Below are 18,316 nucleotides of genomic sequence, written 5' to 3'. Positions count from 1 at the left end.
TTCACTACTTAAAAAAATGTTGAAGGGGCGCCTGGGGGGCTCAGTTGTTAAGCATTTGCCTTTGGCTCAGGTCATGATCCCAGGGTCCTGGGACTGAGCAAGCCCCGCATCGGGCTCCCTGCTCAGCGGGAAGCCTGCTTCTCCCTCTCCCACTCCCCCTGCTTGTGTTCCCTCTCTCGCTGTGTCTCTCTCTCTGTCAAATAAATAAATAAAATCTTTAAAAAAAAAAAAATGTTGAAACTACGGTTGAGCCCTCTGCTGCCCTAGGCGTCAGTTAAAACCCTGGCGCACTCTCCTCGGCTACCTGGCCGGGGAAGGGATTATCTGCCAGCACAGCTTCACCCAGAGAAATTCTGAGACAACAGGTTGCAGGACAGACAGGCAGTTTTCACACTTCCTCAAAGTCCCTCACAACTGACAGCTCAATGGAGGCATATTTTGTCTGAAAGTAATCATGTCCAACAATATATAGATTCATTGTTTCATTTAATTTACATGCCAGCTGAATTTGTTTTTTTTTTTTAAGATTTTATTTATTTATTTGAGAGAGAGAGTGAGAGAGAGAGAGAGAGCATGAGCCAGGGGAAGTAGCAGGCAGAGAAGCAAGCTTCCCGCTGAGCAGGGAGCCCGACATGGGACTCCATCCCAGGACCCTGGGATCATGACCTGAGCCGAAGGCAGACGCTTAACAGACTGAGCCACCCAGACGGCCCTCCTTTTCCATTTCTTGAGACATCACCAGGTTAATGACATTTTGAATAGCTTGTTAGAATAATTTATTGGTTAGCCTTTTTAACGATCAGAGGTTTTGATGATGCTCAATCCCTTTCCGTATTTGACTTTGCATAAACTTCCTGGAAGGATTCAGTGAGTGGGCATCAGTGACAACCAGAAAAGTCCATAAAATGGGCGCTGAAAGTAGTAAATCATCTCTGGACCTCCTCAGGGATATTCCGTAAACATGATCTTTGGTGACCATTTCTCCCAGCTTTTTAGAATATAAAAACCTTCTCTACTGTTGCAGTTGCATAAATTACATCTTCAGGGTTAAAAAAAAAAAAAGTCCAGAATCTTTCCACTTTGCAAGATTTTTAAAAAATTAAAATATGCTCATCTTACCATGGCCTAATGAGGAATGTATTTAAAAAAAAAAAATCTGTTAGGGCAGGCTCTTTTGCTATAGAAAAGCACCCCAGTTGTCTAGAGAGGACTGTGCAACCATGGGCATTTTCCAGGATTTCTTTTGCTCCTCAATTGCCAAGTCATGGGGAATTCAAGAGCAGAGATGCCAGCCAATCAGACTTTCACTGAGCTGAAGGAATGTTAACAATCCAAGTATGTAGATAGTCTCACCATGGAGCACTTGCCTGCATAGTTCTGATCCTTCCCATTCTTCCACAGAACACCTTTTGCACAGTTATGATTCCACATGACTCCACAGGTTATTAGAGACAACTAGAACTGACCATGACTCTTACTGTGGGCAGACATTATCTGATATCTCTATGACATGTCTGGAGAAAGCTGCTGATGATGGTGGGGTTATCAAGTAGAGACCTTCATTATTCTTGGAGTCTTCCTTGAGCCCTTGATTTCTCTTCTTCCGTACACGAGACCCATTTGTAAATCCTGTCTATCTTGGAAGTATGTCCAGAATCGTTTAACCACCTCTCACTATGTTCCTTGTCTGAGCTTTCATCATCTCTGGCCTCAACTACTAAAAAAGCTTCTGGTAGGTCTCCCTGCTTCCATCTTTGTCTGCTCAGAGTGATCCTCTCAGAACATAAGCTACACCATGTCCCACAAAACCCCATAAAACTTCCCTTCTCTATCAGATGCAAAGCCAGAGTCCTACCCATGGCCCACGAGCCTCTCCTGATGAGTTCCCCACTGCCCCTTGCCTCTCTGGCTTGTCCCGTATTACCTCCTCATGCTCACCCACTCTGGCCAGCCTAATCTCACCAGCCACCTTGTGTGTTCCCAAATACTGCTGCCCAGGATCTTATACTTGATCTTCTTTCAGAGAGCCATGTGGTTCTCTCCTTCACTTCCCCAGAGTGTTGCCTAATGCCACCTTATCAGAGGCTTCTCTGGCCACCCCACCTCGGTCATTTTCTGACCCTTTACCATTCTTCATGTTTATTAGCATATATCACTGCCTTAGCCTGTATCATTTATCTTTGTTTGTGGGTTTATTGTCCATCTGTCCCAGGAACGTGAGCTCTGTAAGGGAGAGACTTTGTCAGTTTTAATCAATGCTGTATTTCCAGAACAGTGTTTGGAACATAGTAGGACCTTAATAGATAGTTGTTGAATGAGTAAGTGAATGAATGAATAAATAAATCAGAGTCCATTTTTACCAGGAATACCACTGCCCATTGCAGGCCCAGAAGTAAGAGATGGTGCTCATCAGAAAAAATATGTGCTTAAAACCAAGGAATCCTAACCTCTGGTTAGACAGTTTGAATTATCTTTTAAAAAGAAAAGAAAAAAAATACTTAGCAGTTTTGCAAGCTGTGAATGAGCAAATCACTTTGCAATCTGTGGGTTCATATGGACTTCTTGCCATGGCATACCATTCAATTCATAGATGGGAAAACAGGGCACAAAGAGAGTTCTGATTCAAGTTAGAATAAACTCATATTCACCGAGATTTTATGAAAAATCTTGTCTTTGGAATTTTTCCTACAAACTAAAGTGCAGAAGGAGCTCAGTTCTTTTGGCCTTCAAAATCATTTCCAAAACCTGAAGTGAATGAGTTTCTCAAGCAGGCCTCACATACAAGATGTACATCAGACTTGCCAAGTAAGAACTATCCTCCCTTAACTAAGTGTGACTGAGTACTGAACTCCAGAGTTGGGTGGAGAACGACTGCATTGGAAGAGCAGGAGTTAATCCTGAGTCATTTCCTGGCCACAGGACATTCCTGTGACCGCCCTCTCCTGGACCCACTGCCAAGCCAGGCTCCAACAAGCAGCGGTGTCACCTTCCCCCAAAGGGCCAGGCAACAGGCTTTGTTTCATTTGTTTTTAAGTGATTTATACCAGACTTCAATCAGAGAAGGAATACAAAAGGATTATGTGATCCAGGACCACACTTCTGTCTCATTTTTGGTGGTGAATGATCCACAGGATGAACAACAAACGAACCGAAAGGAAGACAGCTGGACACAGGGCTAGAGCTGGAACATGGAGTCTAGAGACTGAGAGGCAGACATGTCTAAAGATTCCTTGGAGAATCTCATTTCTTGCTGACAGCTGCTTGATGATTCTATGGACATCTTTTATCTACCAGGAGACAGTGTGCCTGGTGATGCTAAGCTTGCGTTGGAGGGAGCATTCTGTCTCCAAGGCTCTGCTGTCTGAGCAGCTCTGGGACACTCGGCAGTTTACAGAGCTTCTCATGCCTCGGGCTCCTCATCTGGTAAATGGAAATAAAATAGTCCCTACTTCCTAGGGGTATTATGAGAATGAAATAAGGCAATATTACCAAATGTTTAACAGTGCCCAGCAAATGGGAAGAGCTCAATAACCCTAACTACAGTAAACATGAATCCTGAGTGAAATCAGAGCGGGCTTTGCCATGAACGGGATGAAGGCTCCACCTAGGTCCCACCTTGTACAGGTGTGGGGGAGTAGTTGGGGGCAGTAGGCAGCTCCAAGTGAGGGCAGGAAGCCAGATAACTATCAGAAGCATTTCGGGTCAACTGCCTGCCTAAGGAGATAGCAAGAAGAATGGGACTAGAGTCTCCAAGTCTTCTGTAGTTTGTCATGTTTTTTTTCTTTCCTTCTCACTTTAACTAAATAGACCCTTTCATACCTAATTTATTTCCAATTCTGCATTCCTTTTCATTCTTTTTTTAAAAGATTTATTCATTTATTTTAGAGAGAGAGAGAGAGAGAGAGCAGGGGGAGGGGCAGAGGGAGAGGGAGAGAGAGAATCCTCAAGCAGACTCCCTGCTGAGCACAGATCCTGATACGGGACTCACAACCCTGAGATCACGACCTGAGCAGAAATCAAAAGTTGAACACTTAACCAACTGAGCCATCCAGGCACCCCTGCATTCCTTTTCTTAAAGAGGGCACCCCAAATCATATAATCTTTAAGCCTTTCACAACTGGATTCATCCCAGAATTATATAATTATATCTTCACCATAATCTTGAAAAGTGGATATTATCACTATTTCTCAGACTGGAAAGTGCTCAGAGATCAAGGGCATCCCCAACGAGATACAATAGGACCTGGCAGGGCTGCAATTTGAACCCAGGTCTCTCTACATACAAAATGTAACTTCTTCCCACTACACCCAACTTCCTCCCATCATGAGCATCATGAAGACTTCAAAAAGTGAGCTCCAGATTCAAACCGAACCCATGTTCACAGCAGCATTATTCACAAGAGCCAAAAAGTGGAAACAATTCAAATGGCCACGGACAAATGAGTAGAGAAACAAAATGTGCTTTATCTGCGCAATGGAATATTATTTCTGAAAGAGGAATGAAATTCGAAAGCATGTGGATGAACCTCGAAAACTTTATGTGAAGTGAAATAAGCCACACATAGAAGGCTTTATTGTATGATTCTACTCACAGCGAGTTACCTAGAGTAGTCAAATTCATAGAGATAGAAAGAATGAGTGGTGGTTGGCAGGGGCCAGGGACACAGGAAGTTATTGTTTAATGGGTACAAAGTTTCAGTTTGGGATGATAAAAATTCTGGAGATGGATAGTGGTGAAAGTCACAGAACAATGTGAATGTACTTCATGCCAATGAATTATACACTTAAAAATGGTTACCATGATAAATTTTATGTCATGTATATTTTACCACAATAGAAAAAGTGAACTTCAGACTAGAATGTAAGGCCTAGGCCACGAAAAATTTCTCTAGCATTTAATCCATCTGGGCATTATGCACTAGGATGACAGGAGACTGGTCCATATCCCCTTTAAAAGAATTTTTTTGAAAGCCTTGAAATATGAAGGTATCATATTTCAAGTGGATACAAAGGTATCCACTTACAGATTCTGGGCTTCGCAAATTACACACACCCACAAGTCAGCCGTAGCACGCTGCAGATGACCTTCCGGGCATTGTATCGCATACGCATAGATACATCCGGGTCAGACCCTAAGACAAAGCATCCATTTCCACTGTCTTCTTTCAGCTACTCGCCGTGAAACATTTTCCTAGAAAGACAACTAGAGGTTGACCTGTCACTGGTACTTGAAATAAAGCTGGTAACACAGCAAGACCATCCCCAAAGCTGGCAGTTCTCACTAAGGTCCCCAGGGTTTGAATTGGAGATCAGCGAGGTCTACTCAGGAGTGTTTTGAGGTGCCCTGGGTGTGGCCCAGCTGGGCCCTCAATTGTCATTCTCTGATGCTGAAGAGTGGCTATGTCAGGAGAGACCCAAGCCAATTACAGTGGGTCAGATGGGTTCACATGGCTTCCTGAAGTCAGGGCTCGGCTGAAGACAACCCATTGTTAAATCTCAGAACCAAAGGCTCGGGGAAGGGCAGAGTGCAGAAGTCCTTCCCTGAGCTGTATTACTCCACCTGCCCTCCCCTCCCCCCCACCCCAGCTCAGACTCTCCCGGAGGGAGTCAGAGCCCCCAATGAGCAACCGGGACAGTATAATTCTACCTGTGAGCCTGACCAGCCTGTATAAAAATGATCTCTGTCTTCCAAAGCCGTCAGCAATCTGTTCTTTGCCCTACGGACAGACCATATCTCTACCTTCAAAGGCTGTTCACGTTACAAACATCCTTGAAAAGAGAATCTAGAACAAAGGCAGTCAGTGTCTCTGCTTGCAAGGTATGCAGAAATGTGAGAGATACTTGGAGAACTGTCTTCCAAGAAAGAGGTTCCTTTTTAGCCAGGAGTGTTCTTCAGACGGCAGCTTCCTCCTCCGCCTGACCTCTAGATGTTGGCAGATCCCAGGGCTCAGTTCTCAGAGCTCTTCCTTATCTACACTCCCTTCCTTGGGATCTCATTCAGCCTCTTATCTTTAAATCCATGTTGATGATCCCAAATTTACAGTTTGCACTTCAACACTGCCCCCACTTCCAGACTCAGATAGCAAACTGCCTATGTGGCATCTTCCCTTGGTTATCGTCTAGAAGTCTCGAGCATAACATATGTTTGAGTCTCATCCTTCACATGAAAACTGATCTTTCCCCAGGGTAACCCCTCTTAGGAAAGAGTATTAGACATTCAGTTGCTCAGGCCCCAAATTTCTCTTTCTTCCATATCCACACCAATATTCCATAAGCCTATTCTGTTTTCTTTCTTTCTTTCTTTCTTTCTTTTTTAAAGATCTTATTTATTTATTTGTCAGAGAGAGATGGCGTGAGCGAGCGCACAAGCAGGGGGAGCGGCAGGCAGAGGGAGAAGCAGCTCCCCGCTGAGCAGGGAGCCTGATGCCAGACTCGATCCCAGGACCCTGAGATCATGACCTGAGCCAAAGGCAGACGCTTAACTGACTGAGTCACCCAGGCATCCCAAGCCTATTCTGTTTTCAAATTATAACCAAATTATAAGCATCTGAGCACTGCTATCCTTCTACATCATCACATCCTAGTCTCAACCACCTTGTCTCTGTCCTAAACAACTGCCATAAATTTCTAATCAGCCTCCTACCTTCTAATCTTGCCCCATACATTCTAACTTCCATGGCAGCCAGAGTAATTCTTTTCAAATGTAAATCAAATAATATTATTCTGCTTTCAACCTTCCAATGACATTCCAAACACATTTAGAATAAAATTCAAGGTCAAGACTATGTACACTTTGACCTCTGCCTCTAAATCTGACCTCATATGCTACCCTTCCTCTCCCTTCTTGCTCTCACTGTCTTTGAAAATGCTGAGCATGAGGCTATCTCAGGGCCTTTACACTTTGTTGCCCAAGTCAGTTAGGGCTCTGTCAGTTGTCAATTGAGCAGAGAACCCTTCCTGACTATCCTAAATAAAATAACACACCCTCACTACCCCTCTTTCATTTTACACAGCTTTATCATTTTTCTTCACCTTTATTACTGCCTGATTTTAAGCAGCAGCTTAGAATATATACTTCATGAGTTAAGAACTTGGCTTTGTTCACTGACATATCCTCTGCTTCTAGAACAATACCTGGCACAGAGTAGATGCTCAATAAGTATTTGTTGAATGAATGAATGAATGAATGAATGGAAACAGTTAATATGAGGTACGAGTATGGAGACAATATCAGGGGTACGGATATTTTATGCCTCAATCTTTCTTCTTTAAGCTAAATCGACTGATTTCTTAACAGTATTTTTCTCCCAAAAGGCATATCCTTCAGCTCTTTAATAATTCTGGTTTCTCTCTACAGGATTCTTGCCATGTTCTTTCATGTTCTTGTGTATGATGGAGTTCAAAATTGAACATAGCCTTCTGAGAAGAACCTGAGCAGTCTATAATTAGTTTTTCCTCTCTCCACAGGATTCTCATGCTTGTCTAGAAATACACCTTTAAAAGATAATCTCCCAGGACATACGCCCAGCCACAAAGAAGCCTGTCCAAGGTCAGAGAGTTTAGAGAGTAACAAAGCGGATATTTGATTCTTACCTGTTTGCAGTTTTTACAAATCCCCAAACACTCTCCTGAATACATTGGGAGAAATATGTAATCAACCTCATGAATTTAGCCATAGATTGTATCTATTTTAAATTGGTCACTCTTCCTTTTAACAACTAAATAACTGCTATGTGCCAAGTGGTAAGCTAGAGGCTGGGACAGAGAGAAGAACCCTTGGTCCTGATCCAGAGGAACGCCAAATCCTAGGCACCACCGTGTCTGTTTCCATTGTTGTTGTTGTGAAATTATCTAATCTGGCTCTAATTTCATTTTCATACATTATATTTATTTCCAATATCACTTTTTAATTAAGAATTCTATACTCATGGAAAAAATATATTTTATCCAGTTTGAAAAACAAGGGAGCACAGTGTTTTGCTTTCCCTAGACTGCCTTCTATTTTAATTGTAAAATGATTTTTATTTTTCAGAGTTCCTTTCAATTTTCTGCAAAAGGATTTAACAATGGAATACAAAAATCTCAGGTATCTTCCTTTAGCTCATTTTAAAACCCTCCTTACAGGGTACCTGGGTGGCTCAGTCATTAAGCGTCTGCCTTCGGCTCAGGTCATGATCCCAGGGTCTTGGGTTCGAGCCCTGTATCGGGCTGCCTGCTCAGTGGGAAGCTTGCTTCTCCCTCTCCCTCTCCCCCTGCTTGTGTTCCTTCTCTCGCTGTCTCTCTCTCTGTCAAATAAATAAATAAAATCTTTTAAAAAAAAAAACCCTCCTTACATATAACTTATATGTTTTTGTTTGATTTATCACCTTTACTGTTGCTATTAAATTAAAATTTAGGAACAACTTTAGATTATATTCCCATTGCTCTTTGGACATTTTATTGATCAATATTTCACTAAAGATATTAACTTTCTCTAGGATGCAGAGAGACTAAGAGAACTCACACAAAAATTTCTACTGAATGAATTTCCCCACCTTCTTGGTGATTGTACACCTGCCTTCCTTATAAGGAGAACAAGGAAGTAAATCATGTTGGAGTTGCTTTTAAACACAGCTTTCCTTCTTTACCTGTCCAGGTAGCCTGTTTTCATTTCAGTCTTAATGAAAACTTTTAAATTTACATCTCAAGTTTCTTTCTAAAGCAGTGTAAGTAGTATTTAACATTTTACACCTCCAGAAAGAAAGACTTTAACGATGTTCAGCTTTGGTCTTATAATGTTGAAGGTAATTCATTTTTTAATCTGTCTGCACAGAGAGAACTGAAACGAATGGGGATTGAACTGCTTTGCCTGTTCTTTCTATTTCTAGGAAGGAATGATCACGTACAAGGTAAGACTTAAGCTCTCCGATATATTGCTTTCTTGGTATGCTTGACAAACCTGTCATTTGGTTCAAACTAGATCTGAAGTCATTTTTTATTTGATCTGTTCGATCGCTTGTTGGCCATTGAACGAACGCTTTAACAAATTACAGGCAGAGGCAGGGCTGTTCCCACAGCAAATGCTCTCTGCTTCAGGTAAATAAATACAAAGGTTGCATGGGCATCTTAATGAGGAGAATTAAACAGCTTTATTACATAATAGGGCTCCTTAATACCTTAGTGACAACCATCTTGGTAACTTTTCTAGCTATTCTATTGACAAGGTCTTACACTTAAGAGAAATAATCTCGAGAAAGAACTTACTTTAAAAATTAAAAAAAAATCATTCATTTAAGAGAGACACATTTTTTTGTTTTCTTGAATTAAATTTTTAAGTCTTCATTTTTTTAAATTTTATTTTGTTATGTTGCAAATAATTTTTAAAAATTAAAGTGGGTGATAGTGAATGAGCATAATAAACACAATGAATGGTCCTAAGTTTGTGAATGTTGAGATAGTTTTATATTTTAAGAAAAAAAAGAAGAATGATCACTTTTAGCTAAAAAGACACACATATTCTCCATGTGACAGATGTAAAACGTGAACTTTTTAACGAGTTGCAAACTTTTGAAGAACTGATCTCTGAAGCCTAACATCAACTTTGATGTTGCTTCATTCAAGTATTTTAAGAACTAGACTTCTTTCTCGTAAATGAAAATGACTGCGAGTGTGCTGAATCCCTGTGTCTTGCTGGGTTTAAACACAGGTGGCTGTGCCATGGGAGGGGCAGAGACCTGTGAAGACTGCTTACTCATTGGACCCCAATGTGCCTGGTGTTCTCAGGAGGTAAACAACCTCAGCATGTTTGTAAAAAAACTGCAATTACGGGTTATGTGGCTTCCATCGATGATCGTTCTGATGGCGTCCTGCTTTCTGTGGGGAATAGGAGTGAGACAAATCAGGAAAGGAAAATATAAGCATCAGTAGGCCACCGTGTCATTCACGTGATTACTTCCAAAAACAACTTGCAGAGGTAGCGAATGTCAAAATCATGGTGAAAAATATCTAACTCGGGTTCCTTTATTTAACCTGATTCCTCCTCTTATTTTAAAGGCATTTCTCACTGGTTACGTGTCAAATGCCGAGGCTCTGAGTAATCAGAGATCACAGAGATGATATTTTCTAAAGTTAAATATACATTTGACTTCAATATCATAATTGTGTTCCATCTGGGAACCAGGATCCATTGGGAACCACTGTTAGGTTCTAAGAGAAGTCTGGGGGAAAATTTTGCTGCTCAGACAGTATCCAGTTCTTTTAAAAATTAAGCTTTCATGAGCTTGGTGACTGTACCACACCAATGACAAAGCCCGAAACAGACCTTCCTTATCTGATCAAACTGAAAAGTGCGTGAAAGTTCTATAAGGGGTGGTAGCACAGGTCATGAGGAATCCCAAGTCACTGCCTTCTGTGACCCTGAAGAACAGTCTGCAAATGACTCCTGGTAAGGAAGAGCCGCCTTAACTCTTTCTGGATTTAGAACAGTTCTCTACTGAATCTCATAAAGAGTATCCGAGCACAAATGAAAGCATACAAATGCCAAGGTCAGCAAGAACTGAGTAGCAGGCTCAAAGGGGAATGAGCCTGGGCGCCTGGCTCAGGAGGAGGTGAGAACTGTTAAGACTGAAATTCCAAGCTGACTGTATACCGTGGAGGAAGGCCTCACAGACCCAGAGGACACACCTAGCCAACTCCCCCATTACTGCCTTGAACGGATGGGCCGTACATCAAAGTGCGAAGGAATTATGCTTTTTTTGAGCTCACATATCAAAAGCAGTTTTGAGAATATACCAAGAGGGAAAAACCCGCATATTTTTTTTATGTTGACTCCCTGAAGAAGACAGTATTAGTTTCATGCCAGAGACATAAAACAACAAATCAGTCTAACTATATGCCTACCTGTAGAATTTGTATTTAAATGCATTTTTTAAGCATTCATTTAAGAGAGCTTCTTAAGTTACTACTAATAGCTTTACTTGTGGATGATACTTGTTAGCCAAATCACTGTCAATTTTTTTTAAAGATTTTGTTTATTTATTTGAGAGAGAGAGAGAGAGAGAGCACACACACTAGTGGGGGGGAGGGGCAGAGGGAGAGGGAGAAACAGACTCTCCACTGAGTGGGGAGCCCGCCGCAGGGCTCAATCCCAGGACCCCAAGATCATGACCTGAGCCCAAGGCAGACACTTAACCAACTGAGCCACCCAGACGCCCCACAAATCACCATCAATTTTTAAGGCCAGATTATTCTAAATGCACTCTAACAGTAGAAGTAGTTGAGGCAACTGAAGCAAAAAGTACATTAGGCCTCTGTTTAGAGCAGATTGAAAAAAAAGGTTCTGCAGTTACCACCACCTCTCGTGTGCTGGCCAACACTGTATTTACAGGTGGTAGCAGCCACACTGTGTGGAGAGGCATCCTGAGGCCTTGCCAAGCCACTGCTTGCTCTGGATGATCAGGGGGAGTTACAGTGCTCGCTACGCTTAGTCTAGGGCCTCAAACAGGCACAGCTCTGACTGCCAGATAATCAGTTATATTGTAAAAAATCAATTTCAGGGGAGCCTGGATGGCATCATCTGTCAAATATCTGACTTTTGATTTTGACTCAGGCCATGATCTCCTGGTTATGGGATCGAGCCCCATGTTGGACTCCATGCTCAGCGGGGAGTCTGCTTGAGATTCTCTCTCTTCCCCTCTCCTTCTGCCCCTTCCCCTGCTCATGCTCTCTCTCTCTCTCTCAAATAAATAAATGACTCTTTAAAAAATCAATTTCAGAAGAAATATAACTTTTCTAGTTGGTGAAATAACTAGAGTGGCTTAGAATTCTAAGAGATGAGGAAAAACAATATGAGCATTGGTTTGCGTCTTTTCAAGCATGACAATCAATGAGCCTCAAGCTTGACTTTGCTTAGAGCTACAGCAGTTCTAGAATAGCCTTGGCTATTAGGTAAGACAGGTCAATGTTGTAAGGTTATAATGGCCACATCTCTGCCTGGAAACATTCATCTCACTGTTCCATGTTACCAGGTGGATCAGAAGGGAACTGGGAAACTCCTGAGTCCTACACAGAAAAGCAGTCTTTTATATTCTCTTTTGCTTCCCTTCTGCACCTCCAAATCTTGGAGAAAAGTTCTAAAAGACCTTGAACTGGAACACTTTCAGACACTGAATTTAAAGTCCCCAAGAGGATGACTTTAGTGAAGTAAGGCTGCAATAGAAGGGTAATGATGCATCCACAAATTAAACCACAACAGAGAGCTAGATAGGGAGATGTCACAATATTTTGCCCTTTCAGACCCCACAGGAAATCTCTCTTTGCCACCAGATTTGGTACTAGACACACTGAGAGCTAAGACAGTCCAGGAGCCTACAGGTCAACCCAAACAGACAAATTCATGGGATGATATTAACTCTAGAGCCCAACTGTTTCAAGGAGCTGGTCATGGCACAGAAGAAGCCTCAAAGAAGTGAATATTAAGAACAAAATAGCAACACCAACAAATAAAAGACTGTTAGGTGAATTCAACTGGATATGATTAAAAGGAGAATCCAATTTTACTCAGGCACATGGGAATATGATATACTGAGAATGGCAAGATGCCTAACTAGTAAAATAAGCAAAAAAAAAATTTTTTTTGTCTGATAAACAAATGGAGATTTGTCTTCTTTTTCTCTTTGTCTTTTTTTCTCTTTTTTTAGAATTTTACCCATCCATCTGGAGTTGGAGAAAGGTGTGATACCCCAGCAAATCTTTTAGCTAAAGGATGTCAACTAACTTTCATCGAAAACCCTGTCTCCCAAGTAGAAATACATACAAATAAGCCTCTCAGTGTAGGCAGACAGAAAAATAGTTCTGACATTGTTCAGATTGCGCCTCAAAAGTTGACTCTTAAATTGAGACCAGGTATGTTATGATTTACATGAGCATTGGCTCATGTAAATAAATCTAATGCCACATATGGTAATACCATTATTAAGCTAATATATCTTGTACCATGTTACATATCATTGATTATTATTACTCAGATTTCCCATTCTTAAGGAAATAGAGAATCGCTGGCCTAACACTTTTCTTCATTCACATGGGTCACTTGCACTCCAAATGAGTTACTAAAATAAGCTTATCTAATAGTAAGCATTTGAATTACTCAAATGTTGTTAAGGCTTACCTCACATTTCTTTAAGCATTGTAATGTAGCTTTAAACTCCTCTTTATTTTCTTCTCTTTTGCTAAAACCACATACAAAAAATTCAGCTTATCTTCCATCTAAATGGATGCTAGTTCTCCCAAGGAGATATAAAATATCCTAACTTTTACCTCCTTCAGTAGCTCTAAACTCGCTGCTGAAAGATTTTCATGGGCTCATTCACTTGTAAACTTTACCGGATAGTTTATGAAATCCTAAGTATCTTCAGTAAGTTCTCCCTGAAATGAAATAACCAGGTGGCCCCGTAATTGGCCACTCATGAAGGAGTCTTGATGTATTTTTATGGATTTGCTTTTCTCATGGGGGTTTTTGCAGGCAGTGAACAGACTCTGCAAGTGCAAGTCCGCCAGACGGAGGACTACCCGGTGGACTTGTATTACCTCATGGACCTCTCGGCCTCCATGGATGATGACCTCAACACAATCAAAGAGCTGGGCTCCCTGCTTTCCAAGGAGATGTCTAAATTAACCAGCAACTTTAGACTGGGCTTCGGCTCTTTTGTGGAAAAACCTGTCTCCCCTTTTGTGAAAACAACCCCAGAAGAAATCGCCAACCCTTGCAGGTAAGTAAATGATTCTCTGGCATCTTGGAACACTGATTTTCTGTAGAGAAAGCCCCGCTCTGAGCTGCACTTGGCAGGAGCTTGCTAACTCCTTGGCATTTCGCTCCTGCCAGGTTGGATCTCAGCAGCTCTCTCAGTTGCCTGGGCCCCTTGGAACCAAGATGACCTCATCTCAATACCTGGTTCTAGTCTTGGGTTCTTGCAGCATCCTCACATCTGTCTTCCTGTGTAGCATCTTTCTCAGGATGTGGCAAATTTGGCTTAGTGCTCAGCAGACTAGGAAAGCGCGTCTTTCACTGTAGGTTCCGATGGCCTGTGTCCATCCACAGCCCCTCAGAGACCTTCTAGGCCCAATGACCACCACTTTCTGAGGCTATTGGACAGTAACTCACACTTTCTCAGAGTATCTTTCTCCACTACAATGACTTCTGCCAAAATAACAATTCGTGCAGCTCCCTCTGACATACTTTGGGAAATGGGGATTTCTCTTATTGCTTGGAGAAGGGCTTTGCAGCCTTCACTTCTATCTAATTCAGTAGGAAATTAAGCATTATGGACCCCATTATAATCTGTTATTATCAGCTATTAAAACCATTTGTTATCCAGGTGATGGTCAAGGGCAAGTTGCTTTGTGATGGCTTCCCTATACAGTCAATGACGTGTTCAGAATCAAGTTATTCACTATCCTTCTATTAAAAAGAGCTACTATTTGCTCTGTGCCAAACTCTGTGCTGAAGGTTTCACATACATGACCTCATTCAATCTTTATAATAACAACAGTTCAAAGCAGGTTTTATCATAGCTATACTCAGAGGAAGTAACAGAGGCTCTGCGATATTAGTAATTCTCCCAAGGCCGCACGACTAATCAGTGATCTGTACCAAATCTGGGTTGGTCCCAAACCAAGCCCCTTACTACTATGAATCTAGCATATATGCAATGACTTTCCAAAAGTATATTGACTTTTAATACAAGCATCAATCTCTAAAAGACAAACACCTTTATAATATCATTTAAAAACATTTCAATGTGCTTCCCAACTAGAATCTGACACAGTCAAAATAATTTGACCGTGAAAGGAATTCATCACTGACTGTAACTGTTAGGAACTGTGTTTGGTTGCAAGCATCAGAGATAGTGGCTTAAAAAGGGGGAGTTTTTTTCTTTTTCACATGAATGGAGTCTAGAGAAAGGTAATTCAGGGCTGGTATGGCAGCTCCACGCATCAGGGATCTGGGTCTTTTCTGCTTTCTGCTCTGCCATATTGGTTCTTGGATTTTATCTTCAAGGCCCAAGGAGTTTTCTGGGATGCTACTCATGACTTCTTCATTCCAGGCAGGAAAGAAAGAGGAAGAGAGGGGCGGATCAATAAAGGGCACTATCTTTCTCCCCACCTTTTATTTCGAGGTATAATTGACACGTACCAAGATGCACACATCAGAAATGCTCAGTTTGATGAGTTTTGACAGTGGAATATGCCAATGTAATTACCACCTAAAATGTGATGTAGAGCATTTCCAAAGCTTCCTTGTGCCATTTTATAGTCAGTTCTACTACCCCAGAGGTAACCACTTTCTGATTTCCATAATTTAGATTGGTTTTTGCCTATTCTTGGATTTCATATAAATGAAATAACATAGTATATACCTTTTATTTCTGGCTTCTTTTGTTCAACATAATGTTTCTGAGATTCATCCATAATTTTGTGTTTATCGGCAGTTTCTTCCTTTTTGTTTTAAGTAGTAGTCCACTGTATGTATTTATTATTCTTCATTTATTCATTCTTTCATTGATGGACATTTGGGCCGTTTCCCATTTTTTGGCTATCATGAAAAATGTTGCTATGATCAATCACTTGCCTATAAATCTTTGTGTGTATGTATGTTTTTGTTTCTCTTGGATAGATACCTAGAATTGGAATTACTGAATTGTATAGTAAGTATCATTTTAATTTTTAAAGGAACAATCCAATTGTTTTCCAAAGTAGATGTGCCATTTTACATTTCCATCAGCTATGTGTGAGGATTCCAATCATTCCAAATCCTTGATAACACCTAGTATTGTCAGTCTTTCTAATTTTAGCCATTCTGATAACAGTGTATCTTATTGTAGCTTTAATTTGCATTTCCCTAGTAACAAAAGGTGTTGAGCATTTTTCATGTGTTTTTCTCCCATTCTCATATCTTATTTTGTGAAGTATCTTTTCAAATTTTTTGCCCATTCTTAAAAATTAGATTTTCTTCTTAATATTGTGTTATATGAGTTCCTTGTATATCCTGGATAAAAGTTCTCTGTCAAATATGTGCTTTATAAATATTTCTTTCCAGTTTGTGGGTTGTGTTTTTATTTTTCTAGTAATGCCTTTGGTCAAACAAAAGTTTCTAATTTTGTTGGAGTCTGATTTGTCAATTTTTAATATTATGGTTAGTGTATTTTTTGTCCTAAAAAATCTTTGCCTAACGAAATATCCCAAATGTTCTTCCTATTTTTCTTCTAGAAACTTTATGGTTCAAGCTCTTGCATTTAGATCTATGATCTCAAATTAATTTTTATATTTGGAATGAGGAAAAGGCTTAGATTCGTCTTTTGTTTCCATGCAAATATCCGATTGCTCCAGCACTATTTGTTAAGCAAGATTTTTCTTTCCCCATTGAATTATATTTATGCTTTTGTTAACAAGTAATTGAGAGCATATGTATGAGTGTAATTCTGGACACTTCATTCTGTCCCACCTGATCCGTTGAATACACCCATGTAACCACCAATGCCTTACCATCTTTCTTACTGCAACTTTATAAAAATTCTTGAAATCAGGAGTGTAAATCCTCCAACTTTGTTCCTCTTTTGTTTTGCTATTCTAGATCCTTTGCATTTCCACAGAAATTTTAGAATGAGATTGTTGATTTCTTCAAAAAAATATGCTGAGATTTTGATTAGAATTACATCAAAATCATAGATCAATTGAGGGATAATGGACATCTTTAAAACACTGAATGTTCCAATCATTGCATATGACATATATTTCCATTCATTTAGATCTTGTCTTCTTTCTCTCAGTAATGGTTTGTCATTTTCAGGGTAGATACCCTACACGTCCTTTGTTTGATTTATTCCTAGGCTTTTTTAAAAGGTGTTTTCTACTTGTTTGTTGAAAACATATAGAAATGCAATTGATTTTGCATACTCACATTTCATCCTGCAAACTTGATAAATTTTCCCATTAGTTCTAGTTTGATTTTTTGTAAATTCCTTAGAATTTTGTGTACTTGATCATGTCATTTATGAATAACAACTTCTTCCTCTTCCAATATGTATACCTCTTTGTTCTTTTTCTTGCCTCGTTGCACTGGTTAGGGTCATTTTAAATAGAAGTGGAGAAAGATGTCATTTATGTTGCTTGTGATTTGGGGAGGAAATCTTCAACATTTCACCATTGATTATGTTGTTAGCTAGTGGGTTTTTTGATTCCTTTTATCAGATCAAGGAAGTTCCCTTCTATTCCTTGTTGGGTACAATTTTTTAAAATCATAAATGGACGTTGAATTTTATTTCCTTGATTTAAGGAGTTTTGCCAGAAATTTTCCCCACCTCCTTATACTTGCATCTCATTGGCAGTACTTTGTTACATGGCCCCTTCCAGCTGCAAAGGAAGCATATTGTTACCCCAAATAAAGCCAGGATTCTGTTAGTAAGGAAGAAAAAAAAGAATGGATCTTTCTAGCAGTTCCAACAACACTGAACAAACAGATTTCTAGAGAACAGATTTATGTTGTATATTAAATCTTTTAAAAAGTAAGGTATGATTACTATTATCAATTGTTTGATTCACTTGTCAAGTGAAATAAACTTGGTTCTAACAGCCTCTTAACTGTTTAATATAAAAGTGTTTCTAATGCTCTGGCCTTTTTTGTTTTTTTAAATCAGAGAATGTTGTACCTGTTTAAAATCTGTATTATTTAGATCTTTGGTATGTTAGGTGTCTTTCTCCTGCAATAAGCTTTAGTAGAGAGTCCAGCAGTGTAGTTTCGTTTAGGATTACAAAGTATTACCTCTGTCTCAGAGCGCTTGTTTAAAAATCATTCTTTCTGCCACAGGCCAGATAAAATGTAGTAATATGAAGTACAGTAATGACAATGGGAAACAATGAGGAAGAAATGTTGCCAGAGAAAACAATTAAAATTAACAAACAGATGGCTCAGCTAAGTGGGCAGCCCATCATCTAAGAATAAGACCCTGTATTTAATCAGGTTCCTAGAAAAAAGAAAGAAGTTTGGCTTTTCATAGCTCTGACAGCATTTCATTCATGCATTCTTTTATTCATTCATTCATTCAACAGAAGTTTACTGTGCTCCAACTGTGTACCAAGCATTGTGCTAGGCATGGGGATATCTGGAAGAAAAAGATTTGCACCCAGTCCTCAAAAAGCTGAAATTCTTTGGGGAGCAGGCATGCAGTATAGCATGGTGATTTAAGAGGATGGGCTTTGCAGTCAGCTCTGGATTCGGTTCTGATTCATCTACTCACTTATAACGTTGCCTTAGGTGAACAGTTTCACCCTCAAAGCTTTA

The 18,316-nt window shown here is 40.2% G+C and overlaps 1 protein-coding gene across 1 annotated transcript in view; it reads left to right on the top strand.

Moving 5' to 3' along the window:
- Positions 1-8,635: 8,635 nt before the first annotated feature.
- The window catches only part of ITGB6 (integrin subunit beta 6), a 75,074-nt gene continuing 65,393 nt past the window's right edge, over positions 8,636-18,316 (top strand). The window contains exons 1-5 of the mRNA XM_036071001.2: positions 8,636-8,705; positions 8,813-8,888; positions 9,686-9,765; positions 12,678-12,882; positions 13,502-13,748. Of these exons, the coding sequence (XP_035926894.2) occupies positions 8,828-8,888; positions 9,686-9,765; positions 12,678-12,882; positions 13,502-13,748 (593 nt within the window). The 5' untranslated portion in view covers positions 8,636-8,705; positions 8,813-8,827. The remainder of the gene's footprint in view (positions 8,706-8,812; positions 8,889-9,685; positions 9,766-12,677; positions 12,883-13,501; positions 13,749-18,316) is intronic.

This window comes from Halichoerus grypus, chromosome 4, assembly GCF_964656455.1.
Source record: "Halichoerus grypus chromosome 4, mHalGry1.hap1.1, whole genome shotgun sequence".
Lineage (NCBI taxonomy): Eukaryota > Metazoa > Chordata > Mammalia > Carnivora > Phocidae > Halichoerus > Halichoerus grypus.
The sequence above is the reverse complement of the archived record's forward strand: the minus strand, read 5'-3'. Positions and strand labels throughout refer to the sequence as shown.